Source organism: Cervus canadensis, chromosome 20, assembly GCF_019320065.1.
Source record: "Cervus canadensis isolate Bull #8, Minnesota chromosome 20, ASM1932006v1, whole genome shotgun sequence".
In the NCBI taxonomy this organism is placed as follows: domain Eukaryota; kingdom Metazoa; phylum Chordata; class Mammalia; order Artiodactyla; family Cervidae; genus Cervus; species Cervus canadensis.
The window spans coordinates 38,438,064-38,460,354 of record NC_057405.1 but is presented as its reverse complement, the minus strand read 5'-3'; the positions used below and the strand labels follow the sequence as shown (position 1 = coordinate 38,460,354).

Below are 22,291 nucleotides of genomic sequence, written 5' to 3'. Positions count from 1 at the left end.
CTTTGTGTTTAGCCGCCAACATTTGGACTCCTTTTTCCTATTATAACTACCTGACACTAGCATCCCATAGCTACACTTTTAAAATGTATACTGTAGAATGTACAACAGACTTGCCAACTAAACAACCTCCCAAATTTAAATAATATATAATAATAATACATATAACATATAACTATACATTATTTATAAATAATATATAATCCATATAATATGCATAGCAGTACATTCATTGTTCATTTTTTAACTTCATTAGATCAGTTCAGTTCAGTTGCTCAGTTGTGTCCGACTTTTTGCAACCCCATGAACCGCAGCACGCCAGGCCTCCCTGTCCATCACCAACTCCCAGAGTCCACCCAAACCCAAGTCCATTGAGTCGGTGATGCCATCCAACCATCTCATCCTCTGTTGTCCCCTTCTCCTCCCGCCCTCAATCTTTCCCAGCATCAGGGTCTTTTCAAATGAGTCAGCTCTTCGCATCACGTGGCCAAAATATTAGAGTTTCAGCTTCAACATCAGTCCTTCCAATGGACACCCAGGACTGATCTCCTTTAGACAGAAGTGGTATTTGTGACATAGTGAAATAAAGCTAACTTAAAAAAATTCTATTCACATTAATGGAGCAGGACAATCCATATACCTAACTGAAAATCAAACTGGTTCAGGGACACAGAATCTCCGAGGCCTAGACTTTCAGCAGCAACAGGTGTGGGGATGTAAACTTGAACCAGAGTGGATGAATGTGGACAAAGGAGCTCTGCCAGTCCAAGTGGTGGCATTCTCCCTAACTTAGCCTTCCAGTCTGCTGGCTGAAGCCAAACCCCATCTAACTGGCTTGTGACTGTGTTGCTTGCCCACTGCTGTGGCATGCCCTTGGTCTGTCTGTTCAATCTACAGTGGCCTGGTCACCTCTTATAAACTCACCGCCACCTTCTTGTGGCCACATTCAGCACACTGCATTGTATGAGAAAAGGCAGTTACTTTGCTATAAACAGATATCTTCATTCAGCAACCCATTTCTACACACAATAGTCTCAACCTTACAATCTGAAAACACAGCATTGAAAATTGGGTAGAAAAATAATCAAGAAAATGAGTGTTAATGCTCAAAGCTAAAATAAACTATATCTTAGCTGTTTATTTTAAATCATTCTTCAAAAATTCTATTTTGATCTGTTTTATAAAAACTACATTCATATCACCTCTATTAATTGTTAAGTTTTTAAAAAATTATTCCGAGCGAGGAATGGTATAATGGCCATGATGTCTTTTTTCATTCTGCCATGAGATGTGTGATGAATAAACCACATCACTCAAGTAGAATAATGAAAACAGTCATTGGTTGGTAGGTCTCATTTTCTCACTGCCTAATGACTCTGGAGCTGCTTGTGTCTCCCTGACTTTGACGGGCAAGTGTATCCCAATTTGACCAGCTGCTGAGTTGCCCTATTTTGCTCAGCTGGGCTCAGCTCACATGCAGTAGTATCAAGTGTTCCACAGTACTGAATAGTATTTGCACACAATGGACATAACCTTTGGCTAACAAATCAAAACAACTTCAGGCTAGATCAGCACCAAGTATACGAAATGATATTATAATATGTATGATACCAAAAATACATCTCAATAATCAAAAATTCCAATGTCAATTGTGATTACAAAATATTGGGGTTTTTTGAAGTAAGCCATTCTTACTTAATGGTAATTTAACCATTTATCACTTATTAAATCCTGTTGTTTTGATGGAGAATATTCATAAATTCACACTACACCTTTATCTTAAATTTGTGTCTCATCAACTATGACTATTAATAGTCATGTCAGCAAAACAATCTGCATTTTCCCTAAATTACACATTTCTTGTAAATCTGCTCTTGAACCATGGAAAACAGAATAACTGTGTGCTTTACTGTGAACACTCCTGATAAGCCACGCCACTCACAGTAGTCAATGTGAAGAGAACACTGGGGCTCTAAGTGACTGTTCTGCCACTATACATTGTTCCAAAATTATGTCAGCCTGAAAGTTGTTGAACTTCACTGTACAGTGGTGCGGTTGTGAACTTTAAGCCCAACCCTCTCCTCTCACTTTTTATCAAGTTGGAGTGTGGGTGGGTGCAATAAAAGAATGTATCTGGGAAGGGTTAATTTTGAATTCATGTTGCTTATGTGACTTTAACCCTCATCTTGCCACTTTTGGGGCTTTCCTGGTGGCTCATATGGTAAAGAATCTGCCTGCAATGTGGGAGACCCGGGTTTGATCCCTCGGTCAGGGAAGATCACCTAGAGAAAGGCAAGGCAACCCACTCCAATATTCTTGCCTGGAGAATTCCATGGGCAGAGGGGCCTGGCAGGCGACCATCCAGGGTTGCAATGAGTTGGACATGACTGAGCCACTAACACTTTGCCACTTTATTATTATAGGCATACATAATTACCTGCCTTGGGGAGATACCCTGAGGCTGCCTACCTGTGAAGAAGAGTTAAGGAAGTGAAACTAATACATCCCCTGGCCTGAGGCTTGCCATTCTAAGAAACAATTGCAAGGACTGAATAGTCTTTTTACTTCATTTCCTCACTTCCCCCACCTCAGATCCATAAAAGAACCTGGCAACCAGGCCCTGGGAAGATGGGTATTTTGAGGTGCTATCTTGCCATCTTCTCAGTCAGCCAACTTTGCAAATAAAGTCATCTTCCTTGCCTTAACACCTTGTCTCAGATTTATTGGCCCATCGTTTCGCAAACAGAGCAAGCCTGGACTTGGTAACAGGGAGATGGTGATAATGTGACATTGAAAGCAACTGTTTCAAACCCGGTGTTTAAATATATTATTCCAGTAAGCAAGATTTAGGAGTAAATGTGAATCCTCACGTGGCAGGTAAATGAAAACCTGAGATTGTGACCAGTATTAAGTCTGACCCAGTAAAAACTTCCACAGTCTCTGTGTGGATTTATGAAAATTACAGCAAACATCCCAATAAAACTCTAGGGTCACAGAACATCTTCCGCTTATAAATATCTGAACTTTATCTCGGATTATTTTGTGTGCATGATTTCATGCCAGGAGAAAAAAAAAAAAAAACTGATATGGTTCTGTTTTCTTGCTAATCGTATCTCTGGTAATAACCAGACTTTATTGACTTTCAACCATTTACTGCTTTTTACATAGTGTGGCTATGATGCAACAGCATTTCCGGGCAGAGCAGCACGGCTCTTTGCGGTGCAGATCGGCTCTACGCACACGTGTCTGTTGTCTCTGAAGAGATCACGGCACCTTGCTTCCGGCAGACTGGGTATCCATGGATACTGCAGAGTTTCCAAAGAAACGCTGCCAAGAATTCTCACCATGCCAGCCTTTTCAGGCCTTCTTCAAATGGAAACTGACATCTGAATTAAAGGGACAGGCATCATGCTTCCACCAGACTCCTGAGCTGGCCTGCACGGACAGCCATCCTTTCTTCCCCAGTCAGTGGCTGTGCATCATTTAAAGGCAAGCGGGTAAATTACTTTTCCTGTGAAAGGGAATTGAGGAGAGGAAGCCAGGTCTGATGTGATCTCTCCATAATGTCCAATGACCCAGTAATAACTTATTATGTATTTCTTGTCTGGTGATAAATATAATCAAGGCCTGAAAAATATAAACCAGCCAGGGGAAAAGCAGAGGCCGACAAATAACATTTGAAATTGCATGCCCAGATTTCTCTCCCCAGATGACAAAAAGGATTGCAGGGAGGCAACCATGACCAAGTTTTCAAGTCTGTGATCAGGGGCCTAAAGCAGGTCATAGTGAATTAAAGATCGGGCTGCAGAACTTGAATAAAGCAGCATTTCAATTGATGGGAGGATGCATTATAATAATTTGTTTTCCCTAGATCCTTATCACTAAGCCAGCTGAAAAATCTTCTTAAAAGCAATCATAATTAAATTTTCTATTATTCAATGAATCTGGCCTTCAGGGACGTAGGCTATGAACTCAGAATAAGATGATTTAGAATCAACAATAAATATTCCAAAGTTTAAGATTTTAAAATTTTATTTAGTTCAAACCACCCCCCTGCCACCCCCACCAGCCTCCAAGTCTCCATCCATGACATTTTCGTGACCACATTCTGTAGCTTCTTTTATTATCCAAACTGTATCGCGTTTCTTGCTGGAGTCCAGGCAATTGAAAATAAACACATCTGGGAAAATCAATAGACCAACAGTGGCAAAACAGAAAACCATGAGACAGAAAACTGAAGTGTTTGCTCCACGAGGGCAGCAGCGCAGGGGACATCTCAGGAGCGTGGCTCACTGGCGGCGCTGGCTATGTTAGCATTTCTTTCTGCCTCAAGTTCAGAAACAAGCTGGACTATCTCCGGGTGACTGAATTTTCCTGCAAGGCAAGAAGATGGGGGAAGAAATAATGACAAGAGAACATATCAGTTTCTCCAGCTGGATCCTAGGGCTTGCCAGGGGCTCAGTTCTGTGATCTGACCCACACTTCCCTCCAACACAGATGATACAATCCCAGGTCCTGGAGAGGTGCTGAAGGCAACCACTCAGAACTCACTTTTTGTCACCCCAGATGCAACGGAGAGTAAAGATGAGAAACAGGAAAAGAACTGCAGCTCAGGCAGAGCTGGGGAAAACTGCACCAAGCAACCTTTACTGGGAACTCCAGGGAAACTCTGGGAGGTTGGAGCCCTCTCTGGGAACATCTGAGAACAGCCTCTGGCCATTCTGAATCTGCAGTTGTGGGGAACCAAACACCTACATTGGAGAAGGAAATGACAACCCACTCCAGTATTCTTGCCTGGAGAATCCCATGGACAGAGGAGCCTGGCGGGCTACAGTCCATGGGGTCATAAAGAACCAGACATGACTGAGTAACACTTTCACTTTCAAGCACCTACATATGAAAAGACTAGCAGGAAGACCAGTGGGTCCAGGCTGTCCCCTTGCTTGCCAACAAGAATGCACATTTACCCTGAAACCAGCTGGTCTTTTCTGTCTTCCCGGCCCCTTGGCTTTCCCTGGACTTCTGCCCTGGGCAGTAACCGAGCTCCGAGCTATCTTAGGTGGACAGTGGCTGGCAGGGGCGATGCTAAGCCCACTGTCTTTTCCCTGATGGTCTCCTCTTGCCAGTGCCTTTTGCTGCTTACTGTTCATTCCACAGTGAACTCTATCCCATTTATTCCCTATGCGCCATCTCTTCGCTTAATGTCCCTTTCACTTTCTTGGCCTACCTGACGCCTGGCTGGTCCTGCGGTGCAGCTTTCCCTGTAGCTCCCCCACTGCTGGCTGTTTTCTGTCTCACGCCGCTCTTAGCACCAAGCCAGGGCCTGTTCTCCACGCTCCGTGTTGTTTCCAGGTCACCCTCTGCCTCACTGTGTAAAGGCTGGCCGTCAGACTTAACACCATTCCACCAAAACTGCTCTTACCAAGGACACCAGTCAGTTCCACGCTGCTCAATCTGACGGCTACTCCTGCCCTCTTGAAACTTTCTTTCCTTGGCTTTTGGGACCCCTGATTTTCTCCCATCTTTCCCATCTAGTGTGTGTGTGAGCTTAGTCGCTCAGTTGTGTCCGACTCTTTGGGACCCCATGGACTGTAACCCACCAGGCTCCTTTGTCCATGGAATTATCTAGGCAAGAATACTGGAGTGGGTTGCCATGCCCTCCTCCAGGGGATCTTCCCAACCCAGGGATGGAAATCAGGTCTCCTGCCTTGCAGGCGGATTCTTTACCGACTGAGTCACCAGGGAAGCCCAATCTAGTGGCAAGTCCATAATCCTCAGGCTCCTCTTACAAACACCCCCATAAACAAACCCTGTTGACTCTACCCTCAAAATATATCCAGAATCTGACCTCTTCTTATGTTTTCCACCATGACCATCCTGTCCAAACCAGGGCAAGCAAATGGTGAGAAATCTTTCTTACATTGGTTACACTTTTTATATTTATTGACTGTTCACTAGTAGTGCACCAGAGAAGAAAGTGCAGTGAGTTTTCATCTCAAACACAGCTGTGGCTCATCACCCACTTTCTAGGTTCACTTTCTTGCTCAGTAAAATGTGGAGCTTAAACTAGGTGATCCTTCAGGCTCCCATATTTTTGGATTCTATCAGTATTCTCATGTTTCATTTTCTATTTTTTTCATTGTGAATGCATCCGAGGATAACAGTGTTAATTAATATGTAAAGCACAACACAAACCTGATTACAACCTTATTGGGAAGAAGATGCTATCTGGGAACCCGATCAATGCTTCTGCCACAGTTGGCAAACCTTTTTTGTGAGGAGTCAGTAAATATTACAGGCTTTGTGAACCATTTGTGGCCAACTACTCAACTCTGTGGTCGTAGCACAAAAGCAGTATAGACAATACATAAAGACTGTGGCTGTTTCAATAAAACTTTATTTACACAAACAAGCAGGCCAGTTTGGCCCATGGGTTATAGTTGACCAACTCCTGGTTTACAGTGTTATTCTATTTAACTGAAGTCAAACATTTGGAGCACCACTTACTTCAAGGACAGAGGAGACAAAGCTGGTCATGGCCCTCAAACAGCTTACCATAGGGTGGGGTGAACAGATGGGGATTTGGGAAGAAACCCAACTAGGAACATCATAATGGAGAATGCAAGTCAGACTGCAACATCACGGTGGCATGCTCTGGACCACGCGCAGGTTGAGCAAAAAGAAGGAACACTTAGTTGTGACCGGGAGGACTGAGAAAGTAAACCAGAGAGTTGAACGGCCTTAGACTGCAGAGCTGTTTGAGCTCAGACGCTCAGTTGTGTCTGACTCTTTGTGGCCCCATGGACTGCAGCCCGCCAGGCTTCTCTGTTTATGGAATTTTCCAGGCAAAAATACTGGAGTGGGTTGCCATTCCCTAACTCCAGGGGATCTTCCCAAACCAGGGATCGAACCCGTGTCTCTTGCATCTCCTGCACTGGCAGGAGTATTCTTTACCACTGCACCACCCGGGAAGTACAAGAAATATCAAGATTTTATTTTCAAGGAAGAGGAAAGCCACAAAGCAAAGATGTGATGATATCTAGATCTACAAAGGAGGAAAACACTCAGATGTGCAGGGTGAACTCCTGGGCCTGGGAGATTAAATCAGGTGGTTATAACAGCCATCTATATAGCAACAATGAGGGCCTTGCCTGGGGCAGAGGTAAGTGAGCTGAAGAGACAGAAGGAAAATCAAATCAACCCCATTATAATGCAAATCAGATCTGGGAGCTTACTTTGGAGCTGGGACTTTCCTGGACTTGATGGGGCCACAAAAGGGTCGGGAGAGGTCACAGCAAGGCCATCTCTAACAGTTCTCTCAGGAGAGATGGAGGTTCAGCTGAGCCTGGGGAACTCCGGGGGAAGAGAGCTGGAGCTCTACTCCAGGGAGCAACAGGAGACCCGTCAGTGCCCCGGCTCCTCGCTGCAGAGGTTGTGCCGAAATGAAGACAGCCAAGGCTCACTGCCAAGCATTCTTCTCAACACTTCACATATATCCTCAACCTTATAGACTCTATAATCATCCTCAATTTAAAAATGAGGAAGAAAGAAGAAAAGCGCTAAGTCATGTCCAACTCTTGCAATCCCATGAACTACAGCGTGCCAAGCTCCTCTGTCCATGGGATTCTCCCAGCAAGAATACTGGAGTGGGTTGCCATTTCCTTCTCCAGGGGATTTTCCCCACCCAGAAATTGAATCCAGGTCTTCCACATTGCAGGCAGATGCTTTTACTGAGTTACACAGAAAGCCCCAAGAATAAGGAAATAAAGACCCAGAACTAGGTGAAGTAATCTACTGGAGGTTACCTAAGCTGAACATGGCAGAACCAGGATTCAAACCCAAGCAGTTACAGGCCTGTGCTCTGAAGGGCTACAGAGACAATGGTGACTTTGCTGTCTGGAGTTTTCTCTTTTTAAATCTCTATTTCCACCTTACATGACCTTCCATCTATTAAGCACTGACATAAAGTACTTTGATATTCATCATCTCTCTTAAATCTCAAAACCAACCTATAGATCGAGTAGGGTACTATGACTTCCATTTTTCAGGAAGGACACAGAGAGGTCAGGAGACCGCCCAGGAGCACACAGCCAGTATGTGTGACGGGAATCTGGCGCTCAGACTCCAGGGCGGCAAGGCTCTCTTGCATTAGGTAGCCTCACACCATGAATCCCACCATTTTCTTCTCAGATGCTCCATATCAAAGGGTCAGAGGAGGGTTGAACACCATGGACTTCCGTAAGGTAGTATTAGTCATTACACTAGGAGCAAGTGAAGCCAAACTGAAATGGTGCTTGTTGAAATGAGCGCTGCGTACCTGCTGTGGAGTTGTAGAAGTCCTGCAGTCTCCCGGGCTTGTGCTCAAGGTCTTCATATTCAGATGCCTGAAGAATCATCTCACACTGGTCCAGCTGCTTCACGAATTTGGCTTCTGCACTAGACTGGGTCTCGTATTCCTAAGTAAAGCGACAATTAAAGCAGCATGATTAGGGCTGCACGTGTGGGTGCTAAGTCGCTTCAGTCGTGTCTGACTCTTTGCGACCCTATGGATGCAGCCCACCAGGCTCCTCTGTTCACGGGGTTCCCCAGGCAAGAATACTGGAGTGGGTTGTCATTTCCTCTTCCAGGGGATCTTCCCGACCCAGGGATTGAACCCGCATCTCTTACGTCTTCTGCATTGGCAGGCAGGGTTTTTTACCACTAGGGCCACCTGGGAGGCCCACATGATAGGTTATGCCAGGAAAATCTGGTACCTGAAATCAGTCACAGCTAAAAGCACATTCTCCACTGGCCACACTTCTCCACTGTATACAAAACCGCCAGAGACTACTCACACACCATTCCACAGCTTAACACCCATGTTCCGTGTGGGCACTCACAGCTCTATCTAGTCCACCCAATGCCTGCAAAGTCTCATGTGTTCACATGGGCACGTCCAAACATTTTCCTTCCTGTTTAGTAACTTGTCTTCAAGATCATTATTCTTTAATCCAGATTCTGAGTATTAATTTCAAGTTAATATTTCATCTTGGGCTTCCCCAATGGCTCAGCAGTAAAGAATCTGCCTGCTAGGCAGGAAGCATGGAGCTGTGGGTTCGATCCTTGGGTTGGGAAAATCCTCTGCAGGAGGACGTGGCAGCCCATGGCAGTATTCTCGCCTGGAGAACCCCACGGACGGGGGAGCCTGCTGGGCTACAGGCCATGGGGCTGCAGAAGAGTCAGACACGACTGAGCAACTAAACAACAACAATATTTCATTTTATGCTTCTCAAATTAGTTCCCTCTCCGTTTAACATCAGGCTTCCTTTTCCTTTTGAAGTGAGTTTCTTGCTTGTTCCTTTAGTTTTGGTTTCCACTCTACACTGGGAAGCTCTGTCCTTGTTTTCAGAATAGAGAGGTGCTAATCACATCCCTCTGGGTTGACTCTTGAGGATACAGCCAGGGTCTGAGAACTCTCTGCCGGGTGTATGTGCACGTGTTGGTGGCAGGGAGGCGGTGAAGGCAGCGGACAGGAAGCAGCTTCTTTACCTTTCCTTGTGCCACTGGCCCTCCCTCCGCGGTGCAGACCCGAAACGAGAAGCGACAGGCAGTCTGCCTCTTGGAGCACACCTGTCACACAACTCCTGTCCCAGTCACGGCCGCAGAGCATATTCTATTAAGACCAAAGTGTTCCCAGCTGACTTCTCTGTCAGGTCCTCATTTGTAATTCCACCCTAGACAATCAATCTGCCGTGCTTTCTCTCGCCAGGGTGATGTGTTGTGAATCACTGATGGTTTTTTGGTTTTTATTAGATGCAGCTCTGGTGCGGGTTTGCAGAACAACAGAAGGATAAGGGTTTCAGGCAGGAAAGATATACAAGTTCTAGGTCTTCAACATGGAGGACCAAAGGGAAGACAGGGAGCAAAGGCGAAGAAGGTCAAAGGTTTCCTGTCTCCCTCGGAGAAAGGCTGGCCCTGACCACAGTGCAGACATAAAGTTAATCTTCTGCATGTCATGCCTTCCCACCTTAGTGACTCTCCCTCCCTCTGGGACCCAGGACCCTCATATTGCTGCGCATCAAACTCCCCACCAAAATACTACCCTTGTACTTTCGAGGACAGAACAGGGAGACCTTCTGAAGTGCTTGCACGCTCAGTTCATGTCTGACTCTTTGCAACTCCATGGACTATAGCCCACCAGGCTCCTCTGTCCATGGGATTCTCCAGCCAAGAATACTGGAGTGGGTTGCCATTTCCTTCTCCAGGGACCTTCTGAAGGAGTACTTTTTAATCCAGCTGGATCTTCAGCTGCAGGCTGGGAAACAATTCAAAGGCAGGTGTGTGTGCCAGGTGTTGGGCATGTGGCGGGGAGCAGCTCCTACTCTGCCTTGGGATTCAAAGGGCTCTTTCTTTAAAGCAAAACTCAGGTGGAAGAGTGGACAGCCTTCTGTGATACTTTGAGGAAAAAGTGAAAATGCTTCTCTTGACTTACTGAAATGTGATTTCACGCTTCTATGCCAAATGATAAATTATAATTAAGGATATTTAATTGCTTTAACTAGACGTGACCCTTTGGGCCGAAAGCTGTTGTTACTGGTGAACAGCAGTGATTTACATTTCAGAAATCAATTCAACTGCCATTTTCTATGTAACTAGTACTATTCGAAGTTCCCTGGGTTCAGAATGACCCTATTTTCTGAAATCAAAATCAGACCATAGGGACTGGAGACAGAAAAACAGAGCATACTATATATGTCAGGCAATATTCTAACTGCATTGTCATCATTGTTTGATAGCTAAGTCGTGTCTGACTCTTTTGCAACCCCATGAACGACAGTCCGCCAGACTCCTCTGTTCATGGGATTTCTCAGGCAAGAATACTGGAGTGGGTTGTGAATTCCTTCTCCAGGCTATCTTCCTGACCCAGAGATGGAACCGGTGTCTCCTGCATTGGCAGGTGGATTCTTTACCACTGGGCCACCAGGGAAGCTTTCCAACTGCTTAACATACTAATTAATTTGATTGCCATACAACCCTGTAATATAGGTATACTATTATTAGTGCCATTCTGTAGATGAGGAAATTGACATACAGAGAGGTACCGTAAGTTGCCCAAGATCGCACAGCTGGTAAACAGAGGAGGCTGGAAATCTTATACCAAAGCCAAAGTGTTAATACTGAACATGATTTTTAAAATGTGTAATATGAGAGCTGTTCTCTGTTTATAGTGTTCCCACAAAGTTCAAATCTACTTGTAATCTATGAATGTGATCTTATTTGGAAACAGTCTTTGCAGATGTAATCAAATTAAGAAAGAGTCATAGTGGATTAGGACGGATCTTAATCTAATAACCAACATCCTTACAAGAGGGAATTGGGCCCGGATACAGACACAGGGTGGGGGGTAGGGGTGGGGAGGTGGCTTAGGCAGCTTCCCTGGTGTCTCAGTGGTAAAGAATCCAGCTGTAATGCAGGCAATGCAGGTTCGATCCCTGGGTCGGGAAGATTCCCCTGGAGGAGGGCATGGCCACCCACTCCAGTATTCTTGCCTGGAGAATCCCATGGACAGAGGAGCTGGTGGGCTACAGTCCATGGGGTCACAAAGAGTCGGACACAACTGAAGTGACTCAGCACACATGCACAGACATGGCCGGGGTAGGGGGGCGGGGAACAACATCTGACTATGCAGGCAGAGCCTGGAGAAATGTGTTTAGAGGCAAGGCTGCCAAAGCTGGACGAGGCATCACTAAGAAGCCGGGGAGAGGCAAGGAGGGAATCTTCCCCTAGAGCCGTCAGGGAACACAGCCCTGCCCACACCATGATCTGGGCTTCCAGGCTCCAGAACTATGAGGCAGGGCTACCCCAGAGTGAGGAGGGGCTAGGGGCTCAAGCAAGGAAGGCGGGGGAAGAGGTGGTTGGAGAAGTGAGAAACTGCCCGAGGCAGGGATGTTAGCTTCCCTTCCCACTGGGAGGGACAACAGGAGCACGAGGCCTGCCCCTTCCCTGGAGCCACCTGCCTCGGCAGTCTCTGCTATCAGCAGCACCAGGGAGGCAGTGAGCCCCGACAGGACCCACGGTCTGTGCTGGGCTCCTCGGCACCTCTGCCCTTGACCTCAGGCAACCCTAACCACCCTCACGGGTTTCACAGACGGGCAGCTGACTCATGGAGGCGAATGAGCCCACGGTCACTGAGCCAGGAAGCGGTGAGGTGGGAACCCAGCTCTGAACGACCCCAAAGCCCACGTTTCTCTCAAGGACCAGAGATGGGTGGGTGGGTGTGAGGCTGGCAGGGTGGAGGATGAGACCAATGCATTAGGAAATTCAGGGGGTCTGAGTCAGTATTTGTACCAGGCATTATGGTGAGAAGGGAAATGCGGAACGTGGAAGGAAGAAACATTTCTGTCAGCCCTGAAAGTCACCTACAGCAGCTGGGAGGTGAGACACACGCAACCCAGAAAGCAGGTACATTAGACACGGCATGTAAGATAGTCTAAGGCAACTAAAACACTGACAGGTCACATAAATTCAGTTACAGTAAAAAGCAACCCAGTGTATACACTTACTTCCCAAAGTTCATAGAGCTCCTTCTGGAGATCCTCGGGGAGGAGCTGGGTTAGCTGCTTCATTGCTTCCTGAAAGATCGAATCGTTATTTTAATCAGGTTCACACTTGTTAGTTAACAACTCATTTACAAATGTCAAATAATGGACTCACACTCTTCCAAATAACTCCCAAAGGGGCAGCAGAATATTGGAGAAGATTTAGGCTAACCAGGAGGGCAGCTGTGTACATTAAAAAATGTCTTTATTTATATGTATTTACTCAGGAGCACTTATGTTGTGGCCTGCAGCACACCAGACACAATCAAGGACAAGGAGCAGGGTGTGAGATAATTATAGAAAGACCAGAAGTGAGGCCAAAGACTTTAGATCTTGTGGACGAGTCCCAACATGCATGTGCATTTCAGCCGTAAGTGCGTGCGTGCTCAGCCGCTTCAGCTGTATTAGACTCTCTGTGACCTGATGGACTGTAGCCCACCAGGCTCCCCTGTCCATGGGATCCTCTAGTCAAGAATTCTGGAGTGGGATGCCATACCCTCCTCCAGGGGATCTTCCCAACTCAGGGATCAAATCCTCATCTCTTGCGTCTCCTGCATTGCAGGCAGATTCTTTACTGCTGAGCCGCTGGGGAAGCCCTCAACAGTTAAGTACTATAGTTCAAAACAAATCTGACTGTGGGGAGAACAGGAAATTATCAGTGAATTACGAAGCTCAAATAAACTTTTGGTATACCATTATGCTCACTTTCTGTTGTTAATGTTTTTCTTTGCAAAATGTAAAGCACTACACAAATGGGCAGCCATGGTCACTAACATAAAGGAAATTACAAGACAGCATTTTGCTAAGTTCACAGACTCACAGGCTGAGAAGGGATGTTACTGGGTAGCGAGCCAAACCATCCATGTGCACCAAACCCTCCAGCAGCATCACTGGAACTGGAGTCCTCCCTCCACACACAAGCCTCGTGGTGGGAACCTAGCACCCCAAGAGGCTGCTCAAACGGACTTTAGGCAGCATTAGTAGGAAGTACCAATGTCTCATATCAAGCTGAAAATTGTCCCTGCAAGTTCTTCCACTATGCCTAACTCTACCCCTCCTGTCTTTCTCCCTCACAAAATCACAATGTCAATCAGGTGGACGGTAACCCAGCAGCCTAGAATCTCTGTGGCCAGTGACTGGTCCAAGGGATGGGCATGTAACTCTAACCAGCCACTCAGGGACCAGCTGCATGACGAGATCGAGGGAGAGAAGCCCCAGAGTAGAGTTCAGAGAGCCAAAACGCACAGAAAGGCTGAAACGAGAGAGTGAGAGCATGGAGGGTGTTCAGTATGTATTTCTAATCTCCAAAGTCCCCAAAGCCCCTCTTATTCCATCTCCTCCTTCACTTCTCTGTTGCTCCAAAATCCTCAAATATCCCATTTTGGGGGCACGAGGTCTGCAACCTGCTCTCAAATGGCTTCCAACTCCTTCACTCTCCTCCTATCATCATCCTCCACCTCTTAATCTGCTCCAGTTCGTTTGGCCAGAGCTTAGGCTCCCTGAAAAGAATACTGTTTTAAGAATCATTTTTGGCAAAGTGCTTATATAAAAGGGGTAAGGTCTTACTAAAATCAAATGGTGAAATGGTAAAAAGCAATAAAGATAAAAGTGAGCATTTTATATATAACGGGGAGGAAAAAAAAGTTATAGAGCGCAACCACTTTCAGAGCAAACCATACAGGCCAGTGTCTATGGTCTGCTCTTGTAAGTAGCGTTGTCATCTTGAATGGCTTGTAGCATCATACCACCCTTAGTGGTATGAAATTTTGGGTATTTTGTACTCGCATTCTCCCTTGTTTCCTTTTCATAATCTCAGCAAAATACTTGAGAAAAAACCCTGCATTTTCAAAATTTAAAAATGTCTCTACAAATAGATCACTTTTCTCTCCACTGTTATAGAAACATTTACCCATTGCTTTTGTATGAAAGGAATGAACTGAATAACATATATGTACAGAGACATATCAAAATCTAAACTCTTCAAATACAAACTTAAAAGTCCTGCTCTGACAAGAAATTATTTTATTCCCTTTAAAGTGATACACCCAGCACTGAATATAGTGATTGATGGGTGGTCTGACCCAGTCAAAACACAATGGAACCAGTGTCCATCATGGTAAATGCTCTGTAAGTGCAGCCCAAGACTGAGTTGGAAATCGCATATGACTTATAAATAAGCTTCCTGTTGACTAAAATCACAATGTTCTTTAAAAAACAAAACATAACAAATATATTTTGCTCTCTTTCTGAAGCCGAGCAGTGATTTTTCTGGATCTAAACTCATTGACACCATTTGTTATTATACATCAGGATTGCATTTGAGACCCTTAGCTGTTATTCCTTGTTTGGCAGCCTGTGCCACAGAATCCAGTATTTTTGCCTGGAGAATCCCAGGGACGGGGGAGCCTGGTGGGATGCCGTCTATGGGGTTGCACAGAGTTGGACACGACTGAAGCGACTTAGCAGCAGCAGCCACAGAATCAGGCCCTTTTAAAATGACCCTCTGAAATCGACTTCACTGAAGTCCAGGACAAGGGTCTGAAGATGCCAGACTTTCCCTTCTTGATTGCAAGCCCTGCCACTCCCGCTTCTAAACTGAGTTTTGCCTTGTTCACACACAGAGTTAGAGTGATAATTTCCCTAGCTTCTTCCTGTTAGCAAAGCATGTCAAGAATTTGCCTGAAATTCTGAGCTGAATGAAACGTTAAGCGCCCAGAAAGCAGCATTCATCACTCACACATCACTGGTGACGCTGCACAGTGCAAGAGCTAATGACAAACTTTAGATGGAAGATGCAGTCTGAAACCCAGCTTGTCATTTACTAGCTGTGGAATCCTGAGCAACATACATCTTTGTCTTTCAGGTTTCTCATCTATAAAATGAGGTAAATAGGGGTTCCTACCTGAAGGGGTTGCTCTGAGGATGAAATAGTCACTATATATAAAGTACTTATTATCTGGAACAGGGTAAGGAGTCTATAAAATACTCACTCTATGTTTCACTTTCTCCATCTCGCCATGTTCACTCCCATAATAAATGGTTCTTTCCCCTGTTAACCTCTAGTTCTTCAGCAACTTTAACTGTCAGGTATGTATATACATATGTATCATGACTCTGTCCTCTTAGTAACTTTTCCCTTTGCAAAAGAATATAATAACCTGTTATTGCTGTATTCCAGCCTCAAGCTCCATTCCACTAGCTCTTAATGATCCCTACGAGGCATCATTTACCATCTCGGTTTATAATGTAAAGTTTATTTTATCCTGTTTAGGAGGGGAGTCAGCCTACAAGCATTGTTTTTGCCCCTACCCTCTAAATTTTCTCTTCTATACCCTCATTTTCCCTTTTATCTTAGTACCTACTTTCCTCTGAGACAGTCAGCCTTCCAGGGTTATCAAATATTTTCCCTCCCTCTTACTTGGGTTTAAAGCCCTCTGGATACAGTGGACTAGCCTCTGGGCAAATGACACTTCCTGGTCCAGTATGTGTCTTTCACCTCAAGAAGCCAAGAAACCCTCAGTTAATTATCTTAAGGCATGGTTCAGACATCCAAACCTCATCCCTAAACACCATCTGCATAACGAGTTGTTCACCGCCCACATCTTTCTCTCTGTTCCCAAATCCTAATGAGCGGAGGAAGAAGCAATGAAGGATCGGCGCTTCCCAAGCCTTTGGTTTCTTGTCCAAGAACTTGTGGTTCTTAAAGATGTTTCCCCGTCCTTTCTGATGATATTTATTCTCCTGTGAATCAGACGGGGTGGGCAGCAGCCAGGAGGTTTAATGAGGCTGAGAGGGCTTTTCATCACTGCCCAGATATGGCATCCAGCACTCTCTGGGTGGCAAGTCCCCTCGATGATCCTCCAGGGGGGGCGCCACTAGCCAGGACAGAGGTAGGTTTACTCTGTCGCCAGGCGTTGGAGATCCCTCCTACTGAACTGTTCCTTCTTCAGAAGGTTCTGACTTGTTCCTCAGTGGAGTGAACCTCACACTTCTTGGGTGCCCACAGGAGAAGTGTCTTCTTCCTCTGGTCACTTTAAGGTTTCAGATCACACTATGGATCTTCAGCCTGTGATTTCTCCTCCACAATGTCTAAATTCCCCTTGCATGAAACTACATACATCCCGAAACGTGTTATACAATTGAGGAGTCTTTTCCTCTATGCCATACGTCAACACCCAGGATCCTCTGGTTTGGGGCTAATTCCTTTCTGCAATTCAGTATCTTTTTTTTTTTTTAATTTATTTGGCTGTTCTCAGTCTTAGTTGCGGCACACGGGAACTTCACTGTGACATGCGGGATCTAGTTCTGTGACCAGGGATCAAACCCAGACTCCCTGCTTTGGGAGCGTGGAGTCTTAAATCACTGCGCCACTGGGAGAGTCCCTGCAACTCGGTATCTTGAACTAACTGGTTTCTTTTTGTATCAACCAAACAACCCAGGAATTCTTTGTTCACCACAGTCTAGACTCCTACAGAGAAACATTTCCTTAGCTCCTCCCTTTTTAAAAACCGTACTGATGCTCATGTGTTCTGGACCTGTATTTATAGGATTACCACATTCCCTATCTCCCTTGTTCCCATAACTTATGGTGTGTTGGAACTCCTGAATTGAGATTCCCTGTGGATCTTCTTGCCTCAAAAAGGGAAAAAATGCTGTTGGCTACAGAGCTCTGGCCACACCCTTCCCTCAAGAACAGCTGTTGAAGGCCACCTTTCCTGTTAAACCATCTTGATGAAGGATCTGTTGACTTAAAGACATTTAGGATCAATCCCTCTGCAAGAATCCCTTGCAACAATCCCTGAATTGGGAACCATCCACTCAGCTTTAAAAAAAAAAAAAAAAAACCTTCCTGAATTTTCCAGTCTCTGCTTCAAATACATCTTCCTCTTTGTCTCTGGGCTCTGGTTTTAAGACTTCAAATCAGCAGACTCTGTTTAATTGACGTCATTTCTTACTAATACAAATCTTTAAATTTTTTAATCACTAAATTAGACTAATTTAAAATTTGTTGTTATTGTTGTTGTTTAGTCAGTAACTTGTGCCCAACCCTTTTGCAAACCCATGGACTGTAGGCCACCAGGCTTGTCTTACTAAATACTAATTATAATTATTATTCCTGGGTTTTATAGAACTTCTCTCTAAAGAGCTTAACTGGCATGGAGAATGCCTTCAAGTTTCAGCTCTCTCCATGGTTCGAATGAAAGCCATAGCACATATCCTGTGTTCAGATCCTTTTTTCTGCCTCTCCGTGAGAAATGAAACCAACACAGCATCCTGTCCCTGTGTTAAGGCTTAGAACAAGCAAAAACCAAATCACTGTTTATTCCACGAAATCCTTACTTCTGGAAGGTAAGATTGTAAACCAATCCAAAGTAGAGTAAGCACTAACAGCTTGCTCTTTAAGACCCTTGCTAAGACCTTGCCTCACCAGCCCTACCAACCCAAAGCTTTTATGTTTAAACTCTGGGCAATCTCATCTTGTAAGACAGTAGCCGCTCTTGTAAGATCCATCCAAACATCCTCAGGCCCAGGCCCTACAATTCTATAAATACCCTCCCCTGATCTTCCTTCCCAAGACACTAAGACTCTGTCAAGGAGGTACTCTCTCTTACTGCAATAGGGTTGGTGAACTTAGCTGCATTTCAGCAATGGGTTTTTCTGGTTTTCCTTTGTTTCAGCAATGGGTTTTTCTTTTGTGGAGTCAACAGTCAACACTGACCTCTTCTCGCCTATGTTTTTCTTCTTTGGGGACGTTATCTGCTGGTGCTATGTCCCCAACGATGCATTCTGCCATATCATGAACCAGGGCTAGGCGTACACATCTGACCAGGCAAGAAATAATTACACAGAATTATACTCACTACAGACTCCTTCTCTATACTACTTTAAGTTACATAATATAGTTTTTTTCCTCCAGCCTCCAGATTTTAATGCAGTATTTTCTAAAGGTAATTATATTCTGCCAGCCTGCAACAGATCTGAATCAAAACTGCTAGTTAATATTTAGCACAAAAACATGAGAATGCAAGGGAAGTTGTTAGCATGAATTTAAAAAAAAAAGCTGGTCTCTTAAATACCACTTTAAAAGGCTGATAACTTTAGATTAAAAAGCCAGAAGGCGGCGATCTGGTTATAGCATTTACTTACCGATATAACACTTAAAAAAAAATCATTTTCCAAATGTACTAGTTAGACGTCAAAATGAAGCCCTTTATAGAGAAACAGGTAAAGCTGGACAGATCTGAGTTTGAATCCAGCAATTAACATCTATTAGCTGTGTGCCCTTTGCCAAGTCACTTAATTTCCTTAAATGCTAAGTTTTGCAGCCTTCATATTATCTGTAAGGAAGGGGTAATAATACTTCCTAAGTTTGGTATGAAAATTAAATTCACTACTTTATGTTCCTGGAACATGTTGCTCATTCAACAAATGACTATGACTGTTAGTGGTAAGGATCAGTGATTAGGATAATCAAGATAACAAAGGCAGCTCATGAAATAAATGCCCCTGAGGGCCAGTCTGCTTTATGTTCCCAGCATCAACAAAGCAGAACAAGAACTCACAGGTGTCCCTGCCTGCAGCTGCTTTCTCATCTAGCTCAAATTGTAGCCTATGCGTAAGTTCATCTCCATTCGACACCATGTTCATCTTATACATCTCCATTCGACACCATGTTCATCTTGTACCATGTGCCAAAAATCCCCTTAAGTTCTACCCCATCTACAGAGTAACAGGGCTCCTGAGACTCCCAGATGAACCTCTGCTTCAGTTGGATGGATTGACTTATCATTTCCAAAACATACCTTTACTTCCCTATCATCAGAGATTTGGTCTCCATGCCCTTCTCTTTACGTGCTGTGTCTTCTATACCTAATCAACCCTTTAGAGGTCAACTCAGACTCTGCCCCCTCCAGTAAGATCACCCAAGAGCAGGTGATTTCTCCTGTTAGAGTAGTTTTCTAATATGACTTATTTTGTGCTTTGTATAGAAGCCACTCTGGGCCTGCGTACTTCATCTGGGTTTTATTTACTACCTCATACTGTTTGGCTAGAAAACTTTGTCCTGTGCTCAAAAAGCATTCTAAACACTTGTTGGTTGACTTAGGGGACAGGATATCTCTTTCTCAGTTCTTTCCTGCACACACCACTTCAAATAGTCACTTCACAAAAGAGTGCTGCTATTCAGAAAAGGGGCTAAATAAAATACAAAGTGTCTGGATCTGATTTTAGACATAAAACACTTACCTTCAAGGCCCTGGAAAACCCTCAAATCACACTTATGTTTCCTTGAGACCAAGGCAGACTCTTTCACTTGCCAAGAGAAAACCCAGAGTGCAGTTTACAACTGCAGCACACAGTCCCCCTGCCCACATCCTGAGTCTGTATGGTTTGCCTCCAATAATTTTTCTTGACTATTAACTAACCTAGAAGAATTGGACACAGGCCTCATACGTGAAGAGTCATGCACTCCCATGGAGACCCTAACTGACACCAGGTTCACAGCTTACCGGTCTTTGTTAAGACGTTCATCTTTGGTCACCAGAGCCATAACTGCCATCCTGTACATGTGATCTGATACGCTCTCTGGCTTCTGGACATTTCTGTATACCCAGCCAGTCCGTGGGACTCTCTGATAAAAATGAACAGAAGGAAATTGATAAGAATACATATTTTAACTATCTGCTATGCTCTTTAAGAGAAGTCCAGGGAATAGAGCACTGGGCCACAGTGTCAGTACATATTAAAAAATGTTTAACCAACTTACGGAGAAACATCTGGAATCAAATAAATGAGTGAGGTCAGAGAATGATAAAGAGAGAGGGAAGAATAAGCCACAGATACACAGCATAGAAGGGCTTTCCTGGTGGCTCAGATGGTAGAGAATCTGTGGGCAATTCAGGAGATTTGGGTTCAATCCCTGGTTGGGAAGATCCCTGGAAAAGGGAATGGCTCCCACTCCAGTATTCTTGCCTGGAGAATTCCATGAACAGAGGCGCCTGGCTAGCTATAGTTCACAGGGTCACAGAGTCACACACGACTGAGTGACTTATACACACACGTATACAACCTGTAAGTCCAACCGTGTTACTGGTGTCTGCATGTACAGAACATACACAAGTCCTTAGACATAAAAGTGAGAGCACTGAACTTGGACAAGTGACAGACTTCCAAATTCTGAAGCAGAGAGGGTTAAATAAGGCATTTCTAATTCCTTCACACCCTGTGATCCTGAGAGGCTGTCTTTTCTCCTTGGGATTTGACATGTCTAAAGTTTGTATACTATAGTAACAGTGGAACGACAATCCGCTCGGAGCTTGGAGAAACTCCGCAAAATCATTATTGGGTGTGGCCAGGATGGGGGTGGAGGATGGAAGGAGGATCCCCTCGGATATAACTTCAGTGTGGACTACATAAAATCCTTAAAAAAAAACACACAAAAGATGTTAGGCACTCAAATCCTGCAGGATCAATGGGTTCTGTTCTTCCCATTAGCCCAGTTGTGGGGTCATGGGCCTCCTATGTACTCGGGGCAGACTCGAGCCTGGAGAACCACACATCACCTCGCCGGCTCCCCTTCAGAAACCTCTCGCTAGGCCGCCGGGGCCGGGCCCCTCCGAGCGCCAGGCCGACCCTGGGGTCCAGTGCGGCTCGGACTCTGCCCGGCCTGGGGTGGGGCCCAGCAACCCCGGCACTTGCCTCCTCCGTCCGTGATTCTCACGCACAACCGCATCCCTCTGGAACGGCTTCCCTCTGCAGGCCCCACGAGGCGCGGAGAACCGAGGAAGGGGGCAGGCCTCAGGCCGGGCGGGGACCGGAAGCCTGGTTGCCCGGCGGCCGGCCCCGGCATCTCTCCGGCATCTCTCCGCCGCGACCTCAGACAGCCCTCCCGGCGCCCGCTCACCTTGAGCTGCCCCACCAGCCGCAGGAACTGCAGCAGGTTCCGGGCCCCGCGGCCCGACATGGTCGCAGCGGGTGAGGCCGAAGCCATGCGGCAGCGGATCCCAACAGGTCCTAGCCGGCCGCGGGACCGCCGCTCGAAGCTCCGCCCCCGAAGCTCCTCCCCCTGAAGCGCCTCCCCGAAGCTCCGCCCCTGAAGCGCCTCCCCGAAGCTCCGCCCCTGAAGCTCCTCCCTCCCCCTTCTCCTCCTCTGCGTCCTTCTAGGTTTTTGTCTCAGATTTTCCTCAACCCTTCTATTCAGACTTTCACCTTTCTGGCCCCGGTGGCAGCTGTTGAACATTGCACCACCCACTTCAGAGACTCTGTACTTGGAGCATCTAGGCATGCGTTACTTGTTTGCTAAACTCTGCTCAGCTGCACTCCCTCAAACTTTTGAAGGGCTTGCAGTTCCTTGGGGAGGTGCAGAGTGAGGGGCATGGAGGAGGAGGGAGGGTTATGTCATAATGCACCAAAATCTTGCCTCTGGACTAGAGGAAGAGATAGACTCTACCTCCAAGCGAGCAATCTATAAACATTTTTAACGGGGGCACAAGGAAAATGAGTTGGAAGGGGACATTAATTAGGAGTGAAAAGAGTACTGGAAGGATTGGATGCTAGCCATAACTAGAGGACTAGGAGGTGAGGATAAATGGCTAGGGAGTGAGAACAATCCCATGATGAAATCACAACCTCCCTGACACCGCAAGTGATAAAGAATCCCCTACCCCGAAGTTGTTCAGGGCCTGTCTCAACTGTCTGTCTTAATTCTGTCAACAACC

General features: G+C 45.5%; 1 protein-coding gene across 1 annotated transcript; it reads right to left on the bottom strand.

The window, feature by feature from the left end:
- Nucleotides 1-4,011: 4,011 nt before the first annotated feature.
- Nucleotides 4,012-21,634, bottom strand: HDDC2 (HD domain containing 2). The gene is made up of 6 exons (XM_043439528.1): nucleotides 21,478-21,634; nucleotides 20,084-20,205; nucleotides 18,295-18,397; nucleotides 12,540-12,608; nucleotides 8,315-8,453; nucleotides 4,012-4,371 (listed from the first exon to the last, which is right to left on the bottom strand). Exons 1-6 carry the CDS (start codon nucleotides 21,562-21,564, stop codon nucleotides 4,274-4,276), a joined length of 618 nt encoding a protein of 205 aa, XP_043295463.1. The 5' UTR covers nucleotides 21,565-21,634; the 3' UTR covers nucleotides 4,012-4,273.
- Between the last annotated feature and the right edge of the window lie 657 nt (nucleotides 21,635-22,291).